Here is a 16,297-nt window from a genome sequence, read left to right as displayed (position 1 = left end):
ACATGTGTTCTTGCTTTGAACCCATTGCCATGTTGTTAATATTTGCATTAGAGTTTCGTTTAGAATCTCTTCTCTGTCATGTCCCCTCAACAGCTGTAGTCAGGCAGTTGCTTTTCCTCAGTGTTTCTACTCCCACAGTTTGTCCTTTGCTTATGCATAGTGTTTTTTCTCCTAGATCCCTGCAAATTGTTCAGGGACATTACACCGCCACTAATGGAGAAGTCCATTACGTTCGATTATACCACAGTGTATCAGTCTCTGTGTACAATGTTCTCCTGGTTCTGCTCCTCTCACTCTGCATCACTTCCTGGAGGTTGTTCTAGTCTCCATGGAATTCCTCCAGTTCATTATTCCTTTTAGCACAATAGTATTCCATCACCAACAGATACCATAATTTGCTCAGCCATTCCCCAATTGATGGGCATCCCCTCGTTTTCCAGTTTTTGGCCACCACAAAGAGCGCAGCTATGAATATTTTTGTACAAGTCTTTTTGTCCATTATCTCTTTGGGGTACAGACCCAGCAGTGCTATGGCTGGATCAAAGGGTAGATATTATTTTATCGCCCTTTGGGCATAGTTCCAAATTGCCCTCCAGAATGGTTGGATCAGTTCACAACTCCACCAGCAATGAATTAATGTCCCTACTTTGCCACATCCCCTCCAGCATTCATTACTTTCCTTTGCTGTTATGTTAGCCAGTCTGCTAGGTGTGAGGTGATACCTCAGAGTTGTTTTTATTTGCATCTCTCTGATTATAAGAGATGTAGAGCACTTTTTCATGTGCTTATTTATCACTGCATTTTTAAGGCAGTAGATATAGCCATGGCTCTGTGGAGAGAGTCCTGGACCTAGAGTCAGGAGGATATGAGTTCATGTCTACTTTTGCTTACTAGCAGCACCCTGGACAAGTCACTTGACTTCTGTTGCCTCAGTTTCCTCAAGTATAAAATGGAGACCCTGGAGAAGGAAATGGCAAACCATCTTGATATCTTTGTCAAGAAAATCCCATTAAAAAATAGGAGCATGAAGACTTGGATTTGACTAAGTGCAATAGTTAACACAGCTGTGTCTCCTGGTATTGATAGTCTGACCAAGATGAGAGTTTTGTGGCAATGTGTCAATATAATTAATTTCCTTTGTAATCCTATGCATTTTATTTTATGCATTTAAAAACATTATTCTGAAGAGTTAATAGTCTTGACTAAACTAAGGTTTCTATGATACCAAAAAAGACATTAAGAAATCTCTCCCCCCTCTCTTTCTACCCCCATCCTCTTTCTCATTTTCTTTCTCTCTCACATACATTAACCATATCCAAAAATGTATATCTCATTCTCCATTTTAAATCACTCACCTCTCTGTTAAGAAACTGATAGCACATTTCATCTTCCAGGATGGAAGATGGACTGGACTCCTGGTTTTATTACATTACATTGAGATCTTCTTGAGGGCTAAAACTATTTTTTGTTTCCATTAGTATTCCCATCACTTTGTATAGTGCCTGGAGCATAACTGGCGCTTAATAAATGTTTATTGATTGATTTATCATTACATCCACTAGAGTTCTAAAGTCTTTCAAACTATTTTTCTCTATAATGTTATCTAATATCCCTCTGTGTGCTCATTTTGCTCTGCATCAGTTTCCTCTGAAAATTTCATAATTTTATGGCAGAATAATAATTCCATTACATTCATATACCATGATATATTTATATACTGTGATCATCATTCCCCAAGAGATGGGCACTCTTTTAGTTCCCAGTTTTTTCTTCTTAAATATTAATTGAAGGGGCAGCTAGTAGCACAGTGGATAGAGCACCAGGCCTAGAGTCAGGAGGACCTAGGTTCAAATCTGACCTCATACACTTCCTAGATGTGTGACTCTAACCGAGTTTATCTAGCCCTTGTCCTAGAATTGTCATAGGATAGAAAGTAAGGGTTTTAAAAAAGAAAAGATTAATTGGAGACCAAATAAACTAGTTGAAAAGAATTTATCGGCCCAAAACCAAATCATACAAATGAACAATAATTTCATGAAAGAAAATAACATTGTGACAATATACTAATATTTTTTGGAATTAATCCAAAGCAATCCATAGAGAAAAATTTATAATTCTTTTTTTTTTTAAACCCTTACCTTCCATCTTGGAGTCAATACTGTATATTGGCTCCAAGGCAGAAGAGTGGTAAGGGCTAGGCAATGGGGGTCAAGTGACTTGCCCAGGGTCACACAGCTGGGAAGTGTCTGAGACCAGATTTGAACCTAGGACCTCCCGTCTCTAGGCCTAGCTCTCAATCCACTGAGCTACCCAGCTGCCCCCTGAAAAATTTATAATTCTAAGCTGTTTCAACAAAAGAGATAAAGAACAGATCAATGAATTGAGCATGCAATTAACGAAACTACTGGAAAATCAATACAAAAAAAATTCTTTTACACATTTTAAAGGAGTTGGGGGGGGGGCGGGAAGATGGGGGTGGTCGTGGGGGTTAGCCTTTATCCGGGCTAAGGGTTTGACCCAAAGATCCCTAGTCTTGACAGAGAATTCTTCAATTCCAATTCGTTTTAATTAATTTTAAATTTAAATTCCCGAGAAGATGTCACACACTGCCCTTGCACTAAAAACGTACAAGGGGCCAAGAAGAGAAAAGATTGTCTCAATTATGAAATGTAGGGACCCTGGGCTTACGGGTTACGAACGCCCCTGGTAAAGATTGCTCAGCGACCCTTTCACGCGAGACTCAAGAGTAAAGCTCAGTTGATACTGGAGGAGCCTTGTTAGGCACTGAGAACTGAAGAGAAGGGGGAAGGGAGGCGGGGCGTCTAGAACTGAAGAAGCCAGGCAGAATTAGAGCGCAGAAGCGAATCGAGCGTCTCCCCAGCTGCAGCCCGAGCGTTGTTGCAGCTCGTAGGCAAGTCCTTGCAGGGGAATCCCGGGACGCTGTAGTTCTGACTCCGGAGCTGAAGCTGTCAAATCCCTCTTGAGCTGGCCGGTACAGGGTCTGGGCGGGGAGAAATGGACCAACGGCAGAAGCGGAGGCATTTGGAGGCTTTTAAAGAGCGTCCTGGCTCTCATTTCCTTTAGCCCCTCCTCGTCCCCTCGCTCATCCCCAAAGATTAGGGGAATTCTCTGCCTCTTTGCCTCTTCCTATGAGGGAAGGTGAGGACGCGCCTGAAAGAAACAGCTCCGACTTCCGAGGCTTAAGAGAAAGGCCCTGAGGGGAAATGGAAAGCTGTCTGCACTGGGAAAGGCCGGAGTGGCGGCATCTCAGCCTCTGTTCTGCCACTTACCACCTGTCTGTCTCTGGTCAAGGCGCTTGATTTCTCTGAGCTTCACTTTTCTTTTCTATTTTTTTTTAACCTTTACCTCCCGTCTTGGTGTCAATACTATGTATTGGCTCTAAAGCAGAAGAGTGGTAAGGGCTAGGCAATTGGGGGAGGGGGGTGTTAAGTGACTTGCCCAGGGTCACACAACTGGGAAGTATCTGAGGCCACATTTGAACCTAGGACCTCCCGTCTCCAGGCCTGGCTCTCAATCCACTGAGCTACCCAGCTGCCCCCTGAGCCTCACTTTTCTGATCTGTGATCTCTAATTCCTATGAGCCCATCAAGCTCAGGCTAGGGGGCCTCTCTAGCAGGGTCTGAGGTGACTAGACATGGAGTGAATGTGGGACTTGATTGGAGGTCCTGCCTCCCATAATCTCTTCTAATTCTTTAACAGGTGCCAGCATGCAGCTCCTTGCCCTGAGGCCTTGGGCTCCCCTTCTTCTGACTGACCTGATGTTACTGTGGCTATTCCAGCCACTGGAAGGAATTGTTTTCTTTCCAGGGCTCTCTGGGCTCTGGCTGGAGGGGGTTTTTCGGATGGGAGTACTATGGGGGGTTCTGAGTTTATTGGGGGACTGTGGGAAGATCAGGGAACTACTGCCTGTCTTGTGTCTGAGCACCCCCCTTTTCCTGTCTCTGAGGACTCTGGTTCCAGGGGCCCTGAGTGCCCCACCTGTGCTCCTAGCCTCAGCCCCTTGGGCCTGGTTGCTGGTGGCTTATGGTGGGGCAGGCCTGGGCTGGGCTGTGTGGAAGATGCTGAGCCCCTCTGAAGCCCCTTCCTCAGCACAGGAGAAGGAGCAAGGCCAGGAGAACAAAGCCATGATGGGGAGGCTGCTGAGACTGTCCTGGCCTGACTTGCCCTTCCTTGCTGCTGCTTTCTTCTTCTTGACTACGGCTGTCATAGGTGAAAGGACAGGCAGGGAGTGGGGAGAAGTGGGGCGGCATGAATGGAGGTGAACATGGCAATGGGTCCTTGATGTTACTCCTGCTCATCCCCCCCTCCAGGTGAGATGTTCATCCCCCACTATACTGGCCGTGTGATTGACATCCTGGGCCAGGACTTTGACCCTGATGCTTTTGTCACTGCCATCTTCTTCATGTGCCTCTTCTCCCTTGGAAGGTCAGTGACTTGGTGAGGGTGGGGAAGGGAAATCACATCTTTATCCTTTTGGACTCTATCACTTACTCTCTGTGTGACCTTGAGACAGTCACTTCGTTTCTCTGGGACTCAGTTTCTTCTTCAGTAAAATGAGAGATGTTGATAAAGACTCTCATGCTCAATGATCCTCTAGGGGTACTTCTGTTCACCCAGACCCTTTGTGATACCCATTGGCCAGCTGCTTCCAAATTCCCCATCATCTCTCCTATAAAAGGGACTAGGGATATAGAAAGAGAAAATTGGTTGATACTCTTCCATTGCTCCTACTCTGAGGTAGGAATTCAGCTTCAGAAAGCAACCAATCTAATTGGGGAAGGAGGGAAAACAGCCACCATCCCTTGGAGGCATTCATTTAATCACTCACTTGGGAGTATTATTCAGCACAAATTCAGATGCATATAAGCACTAATGAAGCTGCTGTAAATGAAATACATCAATTTTGTGGCATGTATCCTCTTCATCTTAATGCTATTTCAGCCTATTTCGCAGGGACTCTTCATGCCCCTTAGCTCAAGAGTTTCTTTTGTTATTTCCTATTGTCCATTGCCTTATATTTGCGAACTTGTGCCTGTAATGCCAATTTAACTAAATTTGGCTCTGGCTAGCTAATTTTCCCATGCCTGTCCCCTTTCCCATCCCTTCCAGACTCCCAAATGGACTTTTCCTTCAAGATTATTTCTTCCTTCCTCAGCATCTTTTTCCCTTTTGCCTAGATTTACCCTCTCTTCTTTCTTTATCATTTCTTTTTCTTTTGAAATAATGCATATTATTGATGCTTTCTCTCTTTTCAACTCTACTCTCCCAAATCCAAGCAAAATCCTCTTGGTATTCAATTAAAACAAATGCATCAGATTATACATGATGACATAGACAGTGTTCTATTCCAGTAATTCCTAATTTGTCTGCCACAGTGGGGTGGATTCCCAGAATATTTCTTCTCAGGACCTTCATTTGTTTTTCATTTACTCAGAATTTGAGTTTATTTAAATAATTTTTTAATTTACATTATTGTGGTCATCTATATAGTGTTATCGTAGCTCTGCTCATTTTGTTCTGTATTATACAAACCTTCCCATGCTTCTGAGTTGCTCATATTTTAAATTCCTTATTGCATAATATATTTATTTTATGTTCATATATCTTAGTTTTATTTTTCTAGCCATCTCCCAAATGATCACTGTGTTCCCCCCCCCTTTTTTTTTTTTTGCTATGAAAAAGAGTACTGCTTTGAGTATTTTGGTGTATATTGAACTTCTGTTTCTATTTTTGTCTTCTTTGGGGTATATGCCCAGAAATGGGATTGCTGAGTCTAAGAGTATAAACCGTTTAATCACTTTTTCTGCATAATCCAGAGAGGCAGAGTGTCTTCCTGCACTTCTTTCAACACTGATTATTTTTGTTCTTGTCTCCACCACTTCTATTCCACCCTTTCCATTTGCAAACATGTGCAGGTCTCATCTCAAAAGAAAGTGATATTTTTTTCCTATTGCCCTTTCTAGTTACTGACTTTTGGCTGCCAATATGCTAGATCTTTTATTTTAATTTTTTGCCTTTGTATCCTCAGCACCTAGCACAATCCTGTAAGGGCCAGAGTGGAAGGGGTTAATATAAAAGGTTGGACTAGATTATTTGAGAATAGGGACACCAGGAATTTAATCAATTCCAAAATGATTTTTAAAAGTAATTTATTTATAAAATATAGAAAGAGTGAAAGTAAGAAAATCAGAGAGAGGATAGGGTAAGATAACTAACTTAAACACACTAAGTATTTTGCTGAGACCCCTGCTCAAACTAGGGCTAATTCGTCCTTAGCTGGAGGGGCCTCAGCATTGAGCAGAGTCTGGGGATGCATGAAGCCTCTTTCAAGAGGGGAGGCCTCTCCTGAGGCTAGTCCCTTCAGAAAATCCAGGAAAGGAGTTAGCCTTTTTCACTCACCCATGTGGTAGTTCTAAGGGAAAAGTCCAAGAGCAGTCCAAGGTCCCAAGCTGGAGCTCCTTCAAGATTGTACAAGGTAAAAGGCATCTTCACAGGAAGTTCTTGGCATTTTTGAAGATCATTCTTTTTCGTCACTTTCTGCAACTTCCTTCCATTTCATGTGTACCGATTACAGTTAGAGCTTTGCTGTCGATTCTGATTTGTCACCCACTATTGCACATGTGGGTCACAGATCTTCCCCACTCAAGTGTAAGTGGGGTGTGTATGCTTCTGGTGATTAAATCTAAAGAGAGTTAATCCCATCTTCACAATCCTGATTTTGGAGCCTAAATTCATTAACTCAACTCATCTCACATAAAACTTATCACATGTCTCCCCTAGAAGAGACATAGCTTCCCTTCAGACTTGATTTCCCACATAAACCTAACTCCTACCTCCCATTTGTTACTTTTTTCCTTTTTTTTTGACATCAACATTCTCTATATTGCTAATGGATAGAGTGCTGACCCTAGAGTCTCCCCTAGAAGAGACATAGCTTCCCTTCAGACTTGATTTCCCACATAAACCTAACTCCTACCTCCCATTTGTTACTTTTTTCCCTTTTTTTTGACATCAACATTCTCTATATTGCTAATGGATAGAGTGCTGACCCTAGAGTCCAGAAAACTCATCTTTCTGAGTTCAAATTCAGATTCAGACACCTATCAGTTGTATGATCCTGGGGAAGTCACTTAACCCTGCTTGCCTCAGTTTCCTCATCTATAAAATGAACTGGAGAAGGAACTGACAAACTACACCAGCACCTTTGCCAAAACAAAACAAAACAAACCAAAAAAACAAATGGGGTCAATAAAATTCATACACAACACAAAATGACTGAAAAGCAAAAAAGCAACTGGTACAGGCCAGACACAGTGCTAGATAAAGTAGATACAAAGATAAAAATAAAGGCCATAAAAAACTTATCTTTGCATAAGGAGTATGATATTTATAATTTCTTCCATATTGCTGTCCAATTCTTTCTTATTATTTCATTTTCTTTGAGTGTCTTAGTAAATCATTCCAAAAATCTTTAACTTTGTCTTGGATGAACCAAGAGAACAAGGGGGTTTCTTTTGCCAGAAATAAGAGGGATTCCCAGGGGCATGGTGTCAGCTCTAGAACTTAGGGAGAGTCAGGAGAATTGAGATAGAGAGTAGGAATCTAGGCAAGATAGAGACAGATAAGGGGGGCAGTAAAGTGATAGACTCTTCATCCCTTTTTGATGAGGTCATTTCATAATCCATACATTTCACTTCTCTTCAAATCTAACAATTTGCAGTAAACAGTACACAGAACAGGTTCTCAATAAGAGCTCATTCCTTTGAACTGAACTGCCCTCCTTCCCCTTAGGTTTCTCATGCCATGCCTCCCCTCCTTTTACACACATCCCAAGTGCCTATTCTTCCTGGTGGCATTTACCCTCTCCTGTGTCTTTTCCTCACCTATATTCCTTCTGCATTGATTTTCTCCTCTCTTCCTCATCCATTCTTCCCATGATTTGCCCTTCTGTCTCTTTCCCACCTATATCATTTTGCATGTCGCTCTCTTTCTCATCCCCACAGTTCATTTTCTTCAGGCTGTCGAGGAGGCCTCTTCACCATCATCCTCTCCCGACTCAAACTGCGCATTCGGCATGTGCTCTTTTCCTCTCTTTTACGCCAAGATCTCAGCTTCTTCCAGGAGACCAAGACAGGTGGGGAGACATAAATCTTTGGTTCCTCTGAGCCTTTCTGACCCCTCAGGGCCCTGTTCATGACTTATGCCTCCTCCTTCCATAGCTGCAAGTGCATTGAGCTATCAGTGTGGAGGGGAGGAGGGTGGGACATAGATGGTAAGCTGCCTGATGGTTCCTGGTCCTGCTCAGTTCTACATAGCCTTGTCCCTTCTCCTATTCTTCCCAGGAGAGTTAAGCTCACGCCTGAACTCTGACACCATCCTGATGAGTCGCTGGCTCCCTCTCAATGCCAATGTGTTCATTCGGAGCTTGGTGAAGATCATAGGGCTATACAGCTTCATGGTCAGCCTCTCACCTAGGCTTACCCTCTTCTCTTTGCTTGAGGTACCCCTCTTGGTTGCTGCTGAGAAGGTCTACAATGCTCGACATCAGGTATTTGTGGGCAGGAGCAAGATTAGCAGAGAAAATGGACTGGTCCTGATGGACTGGTCCTGATGGGCTGGGCTGTAGGAGGAACCTTGGGGTAAATGATAGAAACAAAAATGGGGAGAGAGAGGGCTCAGGGGCTGAAAAGGGGAGGATAACTCCAATATGGGAGATGGGATACTGCACTTCTCCTAAACTCCCTCCTCACTCATCTTCCCTCTGATACCTTCTCCCTAGGCCATGCTCTGTCAAATTCAAGATTCAGTGGCAGAGGCTAGACAGGTGGTGCGGGAGGCTGTGGGAAGTTTAAGAACTGTACGAAGTTTTGGGGCAGAGGAGAATGAGGCCCAGCGCTATGAGAAAGCTCTAGAACATGGCCGGAAACTACAGTGGCGCCAGAACAGAGAATATGGCATGTATCAAGTCATCAAGCGGGTGAGCCTAGGATGGGATATGGTCAAGGAGAGTAAGTGCATCCCCTGATGCTGTTTTGGGACTCTGATCTCTTGTATTTGACTCTCCCCACTCAAGTCCCAGTCCCTGGCTGTCCTCTTTGGTCTCAGAACCACCCCAGATGGTAACTGGGGAATCAGGTTGTCTGCAACTGGGACAGGGATGAGATTTAGAGAGGGAGACCTTGGTGAGATGTCATATCACATCCTCATCCTGCTTCCTCTTTCTCCTTTAGGGACTTCAACTAGCAATGTGGGCATTGATATTGGACTATGGGCTGAGGCAGATCCTTGCAGGAAAGCTCACCAGGGGTGGCCTCCTCTCCTTTCTGCTCTATCAAGAGCATGTTGGGAGACTTCTGAAGGTAAAGGAGAATGATCGTTGCTCTTTTATCTTTACCTCAATTCCAGTCTCTGTTCTGTTTGGTTTGTAAGGGCCAGAATGTAAGGGGTTAATATAAAAGGTTGGACTAGAATATTTAAGAGTGTGGTCACCAGGAATATAATTAATTCCAAATGATTTTTTTTTAGCAATTTATTTATAAAATATAGAAAGTGAAAGTAAGAAAATCAGAGAGAGGATAGAGCAAGATATCTAATCTGATACACTAAGTATTTTGCTCCAGCCCCTGGCTCAACCCAGGCAGGGCTAGTCCTCAATTGGAGGGGTCTCAGTCTTGAGCCGAGGGCTCAGGGATGAATAAAGCAAAAGCTTCATTCAGGAAGCCTCTCTCAAGAGGGGAGGCCTCTCCCAAGGCTAGTACCTTCTGAAAATCTAGGAAAGAAGTCAGCCTTTTTTCACTCACCCATGTGGTAGTTCTAAGGGAAAAGTCCAAGAGCAGTCTGAGGTCTCAAGCTGGAGCTCCTTCAAGATCAAGTTCAAAGTAAAAGACCTCTTCACAGGAAGTTCTTGGCATTTTTAAAGACCATTCCTTTCCGTCACTTCCTGTTACTTCCTTCCATTTTACATGTACCAATTACAGCTAAAGCTTTGCTTAGGACTGCCCAGGAGGCAGTCAGTCAATTCTGATTCATCACCCACTATTGCACACATGGGTCACAGACCTCCCCCACTCAAGTGTAAGTGAGGTGTATATGCTTCTGGTGATTAAATCTAAAAATATGCAGGGGAGTATTAATCCTACCTTCACAGGTTCTTATATGGTGAAGGCTTTAGTGTGTGTGTGGCACACAACTAGGTAGTTGGAAAGTTCATTTTGTAGAAACCTGACTCCAAATTCATGTAGACAAAGGAATGATTCATATCTGTCCTGGTGAGTGTTTAGGACTCTAGGCTCTGGTTTCTTGATTTATTTTCTTTACATTTTCTCAGATCCTGGTGTGCATGTATGGAGACATGGTGAGCAAAGTTGGAGCTGCAAAGAAAGTATTCCAATACCTAGACCGTGTACCACAGATGCCCCCACCTGGAATACTGGCTCCTTCTGTTTTGCATGGCCTTGTGGAATTTCGAGATGTCTCTTTTGCCTATCCAAGCAACCCCAAATACTTTGTTCTCAAGGTATCTGAGATTGAGGTCTTTGCCTTTTGGGGACCCAAGTACTCAGCCCCATAACTCTCAGTTTTATTGCATCTAAATAGGGTGTTGCCTCTGTTTCTTATTATGCCTTTTACTGAATAACAGGGATGCTATTGATGATCTTGATGTGCAGAGGAAGAAATGAAAGAAAACAGAGAACATATTTTCTTTTCATTGAGTCTTCTCCCCTTCTTTCTTCCCCTTATTCTTTCAGGGAGTGACATTCACTTTGCATCCTGGGAAGGTGACAGCCTTAGTAGGCCCCAATGGGGCTGGGAAGAGCTCAGTGGCTGCACTGCTGCAGAATCTCTACCAGCCCACAAGAGGCCAGCTGCTGCTGGATGGGGAGCCCCTGCCCCAGTACCAGCACCAGTACCTGCACTCACAGGTAACAAAGAGGAGAGAGACATAAAGTTGAGGGGGGAATTACTAGGAGAAGGAAAGTAGGAGTAGAGCCAGTTGGAGAAGAGAGGAAGAGATTCCTCTTCCTCCACCAAAGATTTATGGAGGTGAGGAGGACTGGTGAGTCCCTGCCCCAGGATAGCTTACCTGGCTTCCCTTCCCATACAGGTATCTGTGGTTGAACAGGAGCCTGTACTGTTCTCAGGGTCAGTGAGGGACAACATTGTCTATGGGCTGGAGAGCTGCAAGGATGATGAAGTGATGGCTGCTGTCCGGGTAGCCCAGGCTGATGGATTTATTGCTAATATGGAGCATGGACTGGACACAGGTACCTTATCAACCTGCAAGATTGTGACAATGAGTTTCATCCTGATATTCAAAAGAAGGAACTTGGCCATCCCCTCAAGTAATCCTCAGTGTGCCATTGGGTATACTAACTCTAAGGCTGGCATTGTACCCTATCTTTCTTTCTATCCTGTGTCTCCTTATCAATATAAATAATTATTTTCAAAATAAATAAATAATACAAAATATAATAAACATAAGACGTTTATATAAATATCATATATTTATATAAATGAATACATATAAATACATATTTCTGGATTATATAAATATATATTTATATAATCTATAATACAAATATAACATTGATACATAAAATATGTGTAATATAATATGTAATATAATATATATGAAAAAGAAAATAAAATTAATAAAAATATTTTTAAAACCCTAATATTTCAGCCTTTTTGCCTGGTAAGTCATGTCATTTGTATGAAATATAAGAGTGGTGCTACGTCTCCGTGGATGGCATCTTTGGGCACGCTTATCCCCATGTAATCTGAAATGATGGAGGATCAGATTGAGGGCAGAAGAATGTTCCTATGCATAGATTATTCACAGAACCCTGTCTCTGAGGGAGAATATATTTTCTGTTTCTTTAGCTGTTGGAGAGAAGGGGAGTCAGCTGTCTGCAGGACAAAAGCAGCGTCTGGCCATTGCTCGGGCTCTGGTGCGGAATCCCCGAGTCCTCATCCTAGACGAGGCCACCAGTGCGCTGGATGTAGAATGTGAACAGGCGGTAAGATGCTGGGAAACAGCTAGAAGCCTGGAGGCAAACGAGGGCAGAGTCTGAGCCATGCAGCAGTAGTGGTAGTGACAGGCAGAGCTGTTAGGGGCTGTGTGGGGCAAGGGAGATGGAGTAAAGGTCTCTGGGCCAGGTCTCTCCAGAATTTGGACTGATCCTGGACCCTGAAATGGAGGGGATAGTGGAGAAACTGTGTGTGATTCTCTTTTCTGTTTTATATTTCCTAGTTAATGGAACAGGGGAGTCTTCTCAATGTATAATGGAGATTGGTGGGACTGGTGGTCTCTGTGGTTTTATCCCTTTCTTCTTCCTTTCACACCCCATCCCAGCCATTGATGGGCTACCTTTCCCTCATTATATTACATACAGTAAGCAGTAGTGGGGTGGCATGGAGGTTTCTGTGTTTGAAACTCTAATTCTTTCTGTGTCCTCATCTCTCCCCAGCTTCAAAAGTGTATGCTGCAAGGGCATCGGACAGTGCTGGTGATTGCACATCGTCTGCAGACAGTGCAGGCTGCTGACCACATCCTGGTGCTGGAGCAAGGGAAGCTGGTGGAGCAGGGGACTCACACTCAGCTCATGGCCCAGAGAGGCCTCTATTACCACCTAGTACAGCAGTAGATTGAAGATTGAGTCTCTGGAGGAAGAGGGGAACTTTTTATTTGAGATTTGGGTTTGGTTTAGGGTCTTAAATATCCAGGAAAAGCTTTGCTTTGAGTACCCCTCATTTCCTGAATAATAGCCACTGTAGCTGGGGAGATGATGGGCCCCCCAACAAGATGATGCACCTTATAGGTGTACCCCTTCTCAGAGACTGGTGTTTCCCTGCTTCTCTCCAGACGTCTGCACATATGTGAGCATATGAGTCAATAAATCATTTTGCTGTCACATAACCCCCATCTCAGTTTCCTCAATTGAAAAATAAAGACAATAATAGCTAACTCTAGGAATTTTATGAGGTTCAAAAGAAATAATAATTATAGTGTTTAGCAGAATTTCTGGCACATAGTAGGTACTTAATAAATTCTTTCTTTCTTCATTTATTCCTTCCTTCTTTCCTTTACTCCTTCCCTTTTCATACTCCAAACCAAAATACCAGAGATCAAGAGCTAGGCCACTTGCTGGGGCCATATATTCATCTTCTTTCTGACCATCTTTTGCCTTGCTTACACCCCACCCCCATCCCTTTCAAGCTCTCTGAAAATAGTAATCAAAACCACTACTATTGCTTCTGTAACAAGTGGGTTATTTTCCTCCTCACTATCTCTCTGACTTTCCAGACTCTAACTCTAACCTGGCCACCAATTCCCTATGTGTATGATCTTTCCCATTAGAATATAAATTTCCTGAGGATGGGAATTGACTTTTGTTTTTTGCATTTGCATCCTCATGTTTTGCCACTTGGTATGCATTTAATAAATTATTTTTCCATTAAAAATCATTTTGCCTGAGGATATTCATGAGGCTATGAAGAGGACACTGAGGCCTACAATATCAAATGGCAGAGCAGTATATTGGTGTTAAATTCAGCATGATTAGGGTCTCATTCTGAAGTAAGATACTCCTGGGTGAGACTGAGTTTGACAAGTAACTTATTATTCTAGTGGAGGATGTTGAGGATTGGAGGCAGTGACTGAGATGAAAAAGACTATGAGCCAGGTGTTGATCTTATTGGGGGGGTGCTCTAGTGGGCCATAGATGGGAGCACTAAGAATCTAGGCAGCTTAGAGTATACTTTAAAGGAAAAGGAATTGTTGAGTGTTAGTAGCAGAGAGTGAATCTAAGTGGCACATGGAAAGGCCTTGTGTGTTTTATTATTAGTATTTTATAATTGTTTTACTTTTTGTCTTAGTAAAATCTCTAAGACATAAAGGCAAGGGCTATACAAACAGAGTTAAGATCCTTGGGATCACACAGCCAGGAAATGTCTGAGGTCAGCTTTGAATACAAGACCTCTTAACTCTACACTCAAGTTTCTCTGTGCCTATCTAAGTCACCTAGCTTTCCCAAGGACTCGTGTATTAAAGGTTGTAAGAGGAATAAGCAACCTTGAAGAGAGAGCCAATTGATGTCTTTTAGTAAAAAAAAACAAACAAAAAAACAACATAGTTCCAGAGAGTGCTAGATGATGGAATGAAGGTGAGAAGAGATCTAGGATGACATTTTTTATTTCATTTTGATTGTACCACAGTGTCTCAGTCTCTGTGTACAATGTTCTCCTGGTTCTGCTTCTTTTGCTTTGCATCAATTCCTGGGGGTCTTTTAAGTTCACATGGAATTGCTCCAGTTCGTTATTCCTTTCAGCACAATAGTATTCCATTGTCAACAGATACTTCAATTTGTTCAGCCATTCCTCAATCAATGGACAACTCTATCTGGAACATTTTCATTGAAACTTAGATAAAGTCATAAATTGCATGCTCATGAAATCTGAAGATGATACAAAGTTTCAAAAGATAACTGATATACTACACGACAGAGACTGGATCATAGAATATTTTGGCAGGCTAAATCAGTTCTTGACATTTTTTTTGTCATAGGTCCCTTTAACAGTCTGATGAAGCTTTTGGATTACATCTTAAAAAAATTTTTTTGCTTATATTTGTAATTAAAAGACATACACAATTTTATTTATTTTTAGTATTATTTAGTGAAAAAAGGACATAAATTTTTTGATTCATGCACACAGACCCTTATGTGCCTTTTGAGAATCTCTGGCCACTAGGCTAAGAACCCCTGAGCTATAATATATAATAAAATTAAAGTCAATAGAGAAAATGAAAGTCTTATCCATAGGTTAAAAAAATCAGCATCATAAGAGAGGATTGGGACAATATGGTTAGCCAACATTTTGTCTGAAAGTGGACTTAGGATTCTAGTGGATCACAAACTCAATATGAAAATTATGCTATGTCAACCCCAAAAGCTAATGTGATCTTGGACTTCACTGAGAGGCATAACTTCCAGGAAAAAAAAAGAGATTATGGCCTCTCTGTATTCTTTCCTAGTGTTATGGGATTTGGGAACATTACCCATGGGAAGATGCTAGGAGACAGCTTTTGGGAGACTAATGATCTGGAGCAGGCATGAACATTCTGGTGTCACATGGTTGGAAGTAATCTTTTATTCTCCATGCCTGGTTCTGTCAGAGGCTTTGAAATGGCTTGATTCAGCAGGGAATTCTCCCTGAGGGAATTGGCTCTTGAGTCTTAATGGGAGCTAGCAATTGCAAAAAGCAAAAATAAGAAGAGTAAAGAGAATATTCCAGGTACTATCAGACTTATTCTCAAACTTGGAACATTTTCCTTGCTGCCATTGTTATGCAATAAAAAATCAACCGACCTCCACTCTGGTATGTCTGGGATGACAGAACACTCAGTGCAAGGTCCCAGGAACTACAGGGCCCTTGGGTATGCCAACAATTACCCACCTTTCATGTCTGTCCAAACATCACCCACTTGTTATGTCAACCTAGCCAAAATCATTGATTAACAGAATATTCTAAAAATATTGTCATTCTCTATCAAATAACTCAACTATGACTGCTTTAACCAATATAAACTCCACTCTGACTCTGCCTCTTCAGAACTCACTTGCTGATCTTCCCCTAGCATGCTAGTAGTAAACTTCCCTTTGCCTGAATTGCATTGTCTCCATGTGCTCCTTGGAGTGGTCATCCACTCGGACCCTAACACCATATATGCAGAAATAGACAAGTCATGAGAATTAAAAGGAAAACTGAGGTGATAGAGCTGGTTCCAAAGCTTGAAAAGAAACTCATGTGATGGGACATAGACGTTTCAGGAGGAGAAAGTGAGAGAGTTTAGAAACTGCATACTTGTAGGGTAAGCCAATTTCTCAACATGCTCCTGGTTTCCAGCTTGCCTTCTTACAGGTTTCAGAGACTTTCATCTCATGAGGGATAAAAGCTTCTTTCTTGTTGTGAGGTGATATCTTAACTAATTCTCAGCAAAGAGTTAATTCACTCATATTTTATGATATTCTAATCTGTCTTACTTCTCTGATTTCTATTTGTTGATTGCTTGGATAAATGAGTTCATATACTACTTACTATTTCTGCTGATCTTTTGTGTAATGAATCTTTGAAAGGAAAGGACCTAACTGCTGGAAATTATGATTTCTTTTACCCTTATGGGCTCATGCACCTCTGTTGTGAAGACTTGCTGAGCCCTTTTCAGGACTTCTCCTTTGGTGTCTATCTTTGACCCAACTCTAAGAAGCTGTAATAG

At 42.3% G+C, this 16,297-nt stretch overlaps 1 protein-coding gene across 2 annotated transcripts; it reads left to right on the top strand.

Annotated features, from left to right (window-relative positions):
* Positions 1–2,850: 2,850 nt before the first annotated feature.
* On the top strand, positions 2,851–12,940 carry LOC100026215 (antigen peptide transporter 2-like). Of its 2 annotated transcripts, XM_056817965.1 has the most exons (12): positions 2,851–3,159; positions 3,721–4,230; positions 4,332–4,446; positions 8,025–8,155; positions 8,364–8,569; positions 8,801–8,998; positions 9,252–9,380; positions 10,349–10,537; positions 10,770–10,943; positions 11,126–11,285; positions 11,905–12,041; positions 12,492–12,940. In XM_056817965.1, exons 1-12 carry the CDS (start codon positions 3,150–3,152, stop codon positions 12,666–12,668), a joined length of 2,136 nt encoding a protein of 711 aa, XP_056673943.1. In that variant the 5' UTR covers positions 2,851–3,149; the 3' UTR covers positions 12,669–12,940. The 2 variants fall into 2 exon arrangements, with proteins under 2 accessions (XP_056673943.1, XP_056673944.1); XM_056817966.1 differs by lacking the exon at positions 8,801–8,998 and having other exon boundaries at positions 2,855–3,159.
* Positions 12,941–16,297: the final 3,357 nt, after the last annotated feature.

Source organism: Monodelphis domestica, chromosome 2, assembly GCF_027887165.1.
Source record: "Monodelphis domestica isolate mMonDom1 chromosome 2, mMonDom1.pri, whole genome shotgun sequence".
Lineage (NCBI taxonomy): Eukaryota > Metazoa > Chordata > Mammalia > Didelphimorphia > Didelphidae > Monodelphis > Monodelphis domestica.
Note: the sequence above shows the minus strand (reverse complement) of the source record. Positions and strands in the feature narration are given on the sequence as shown.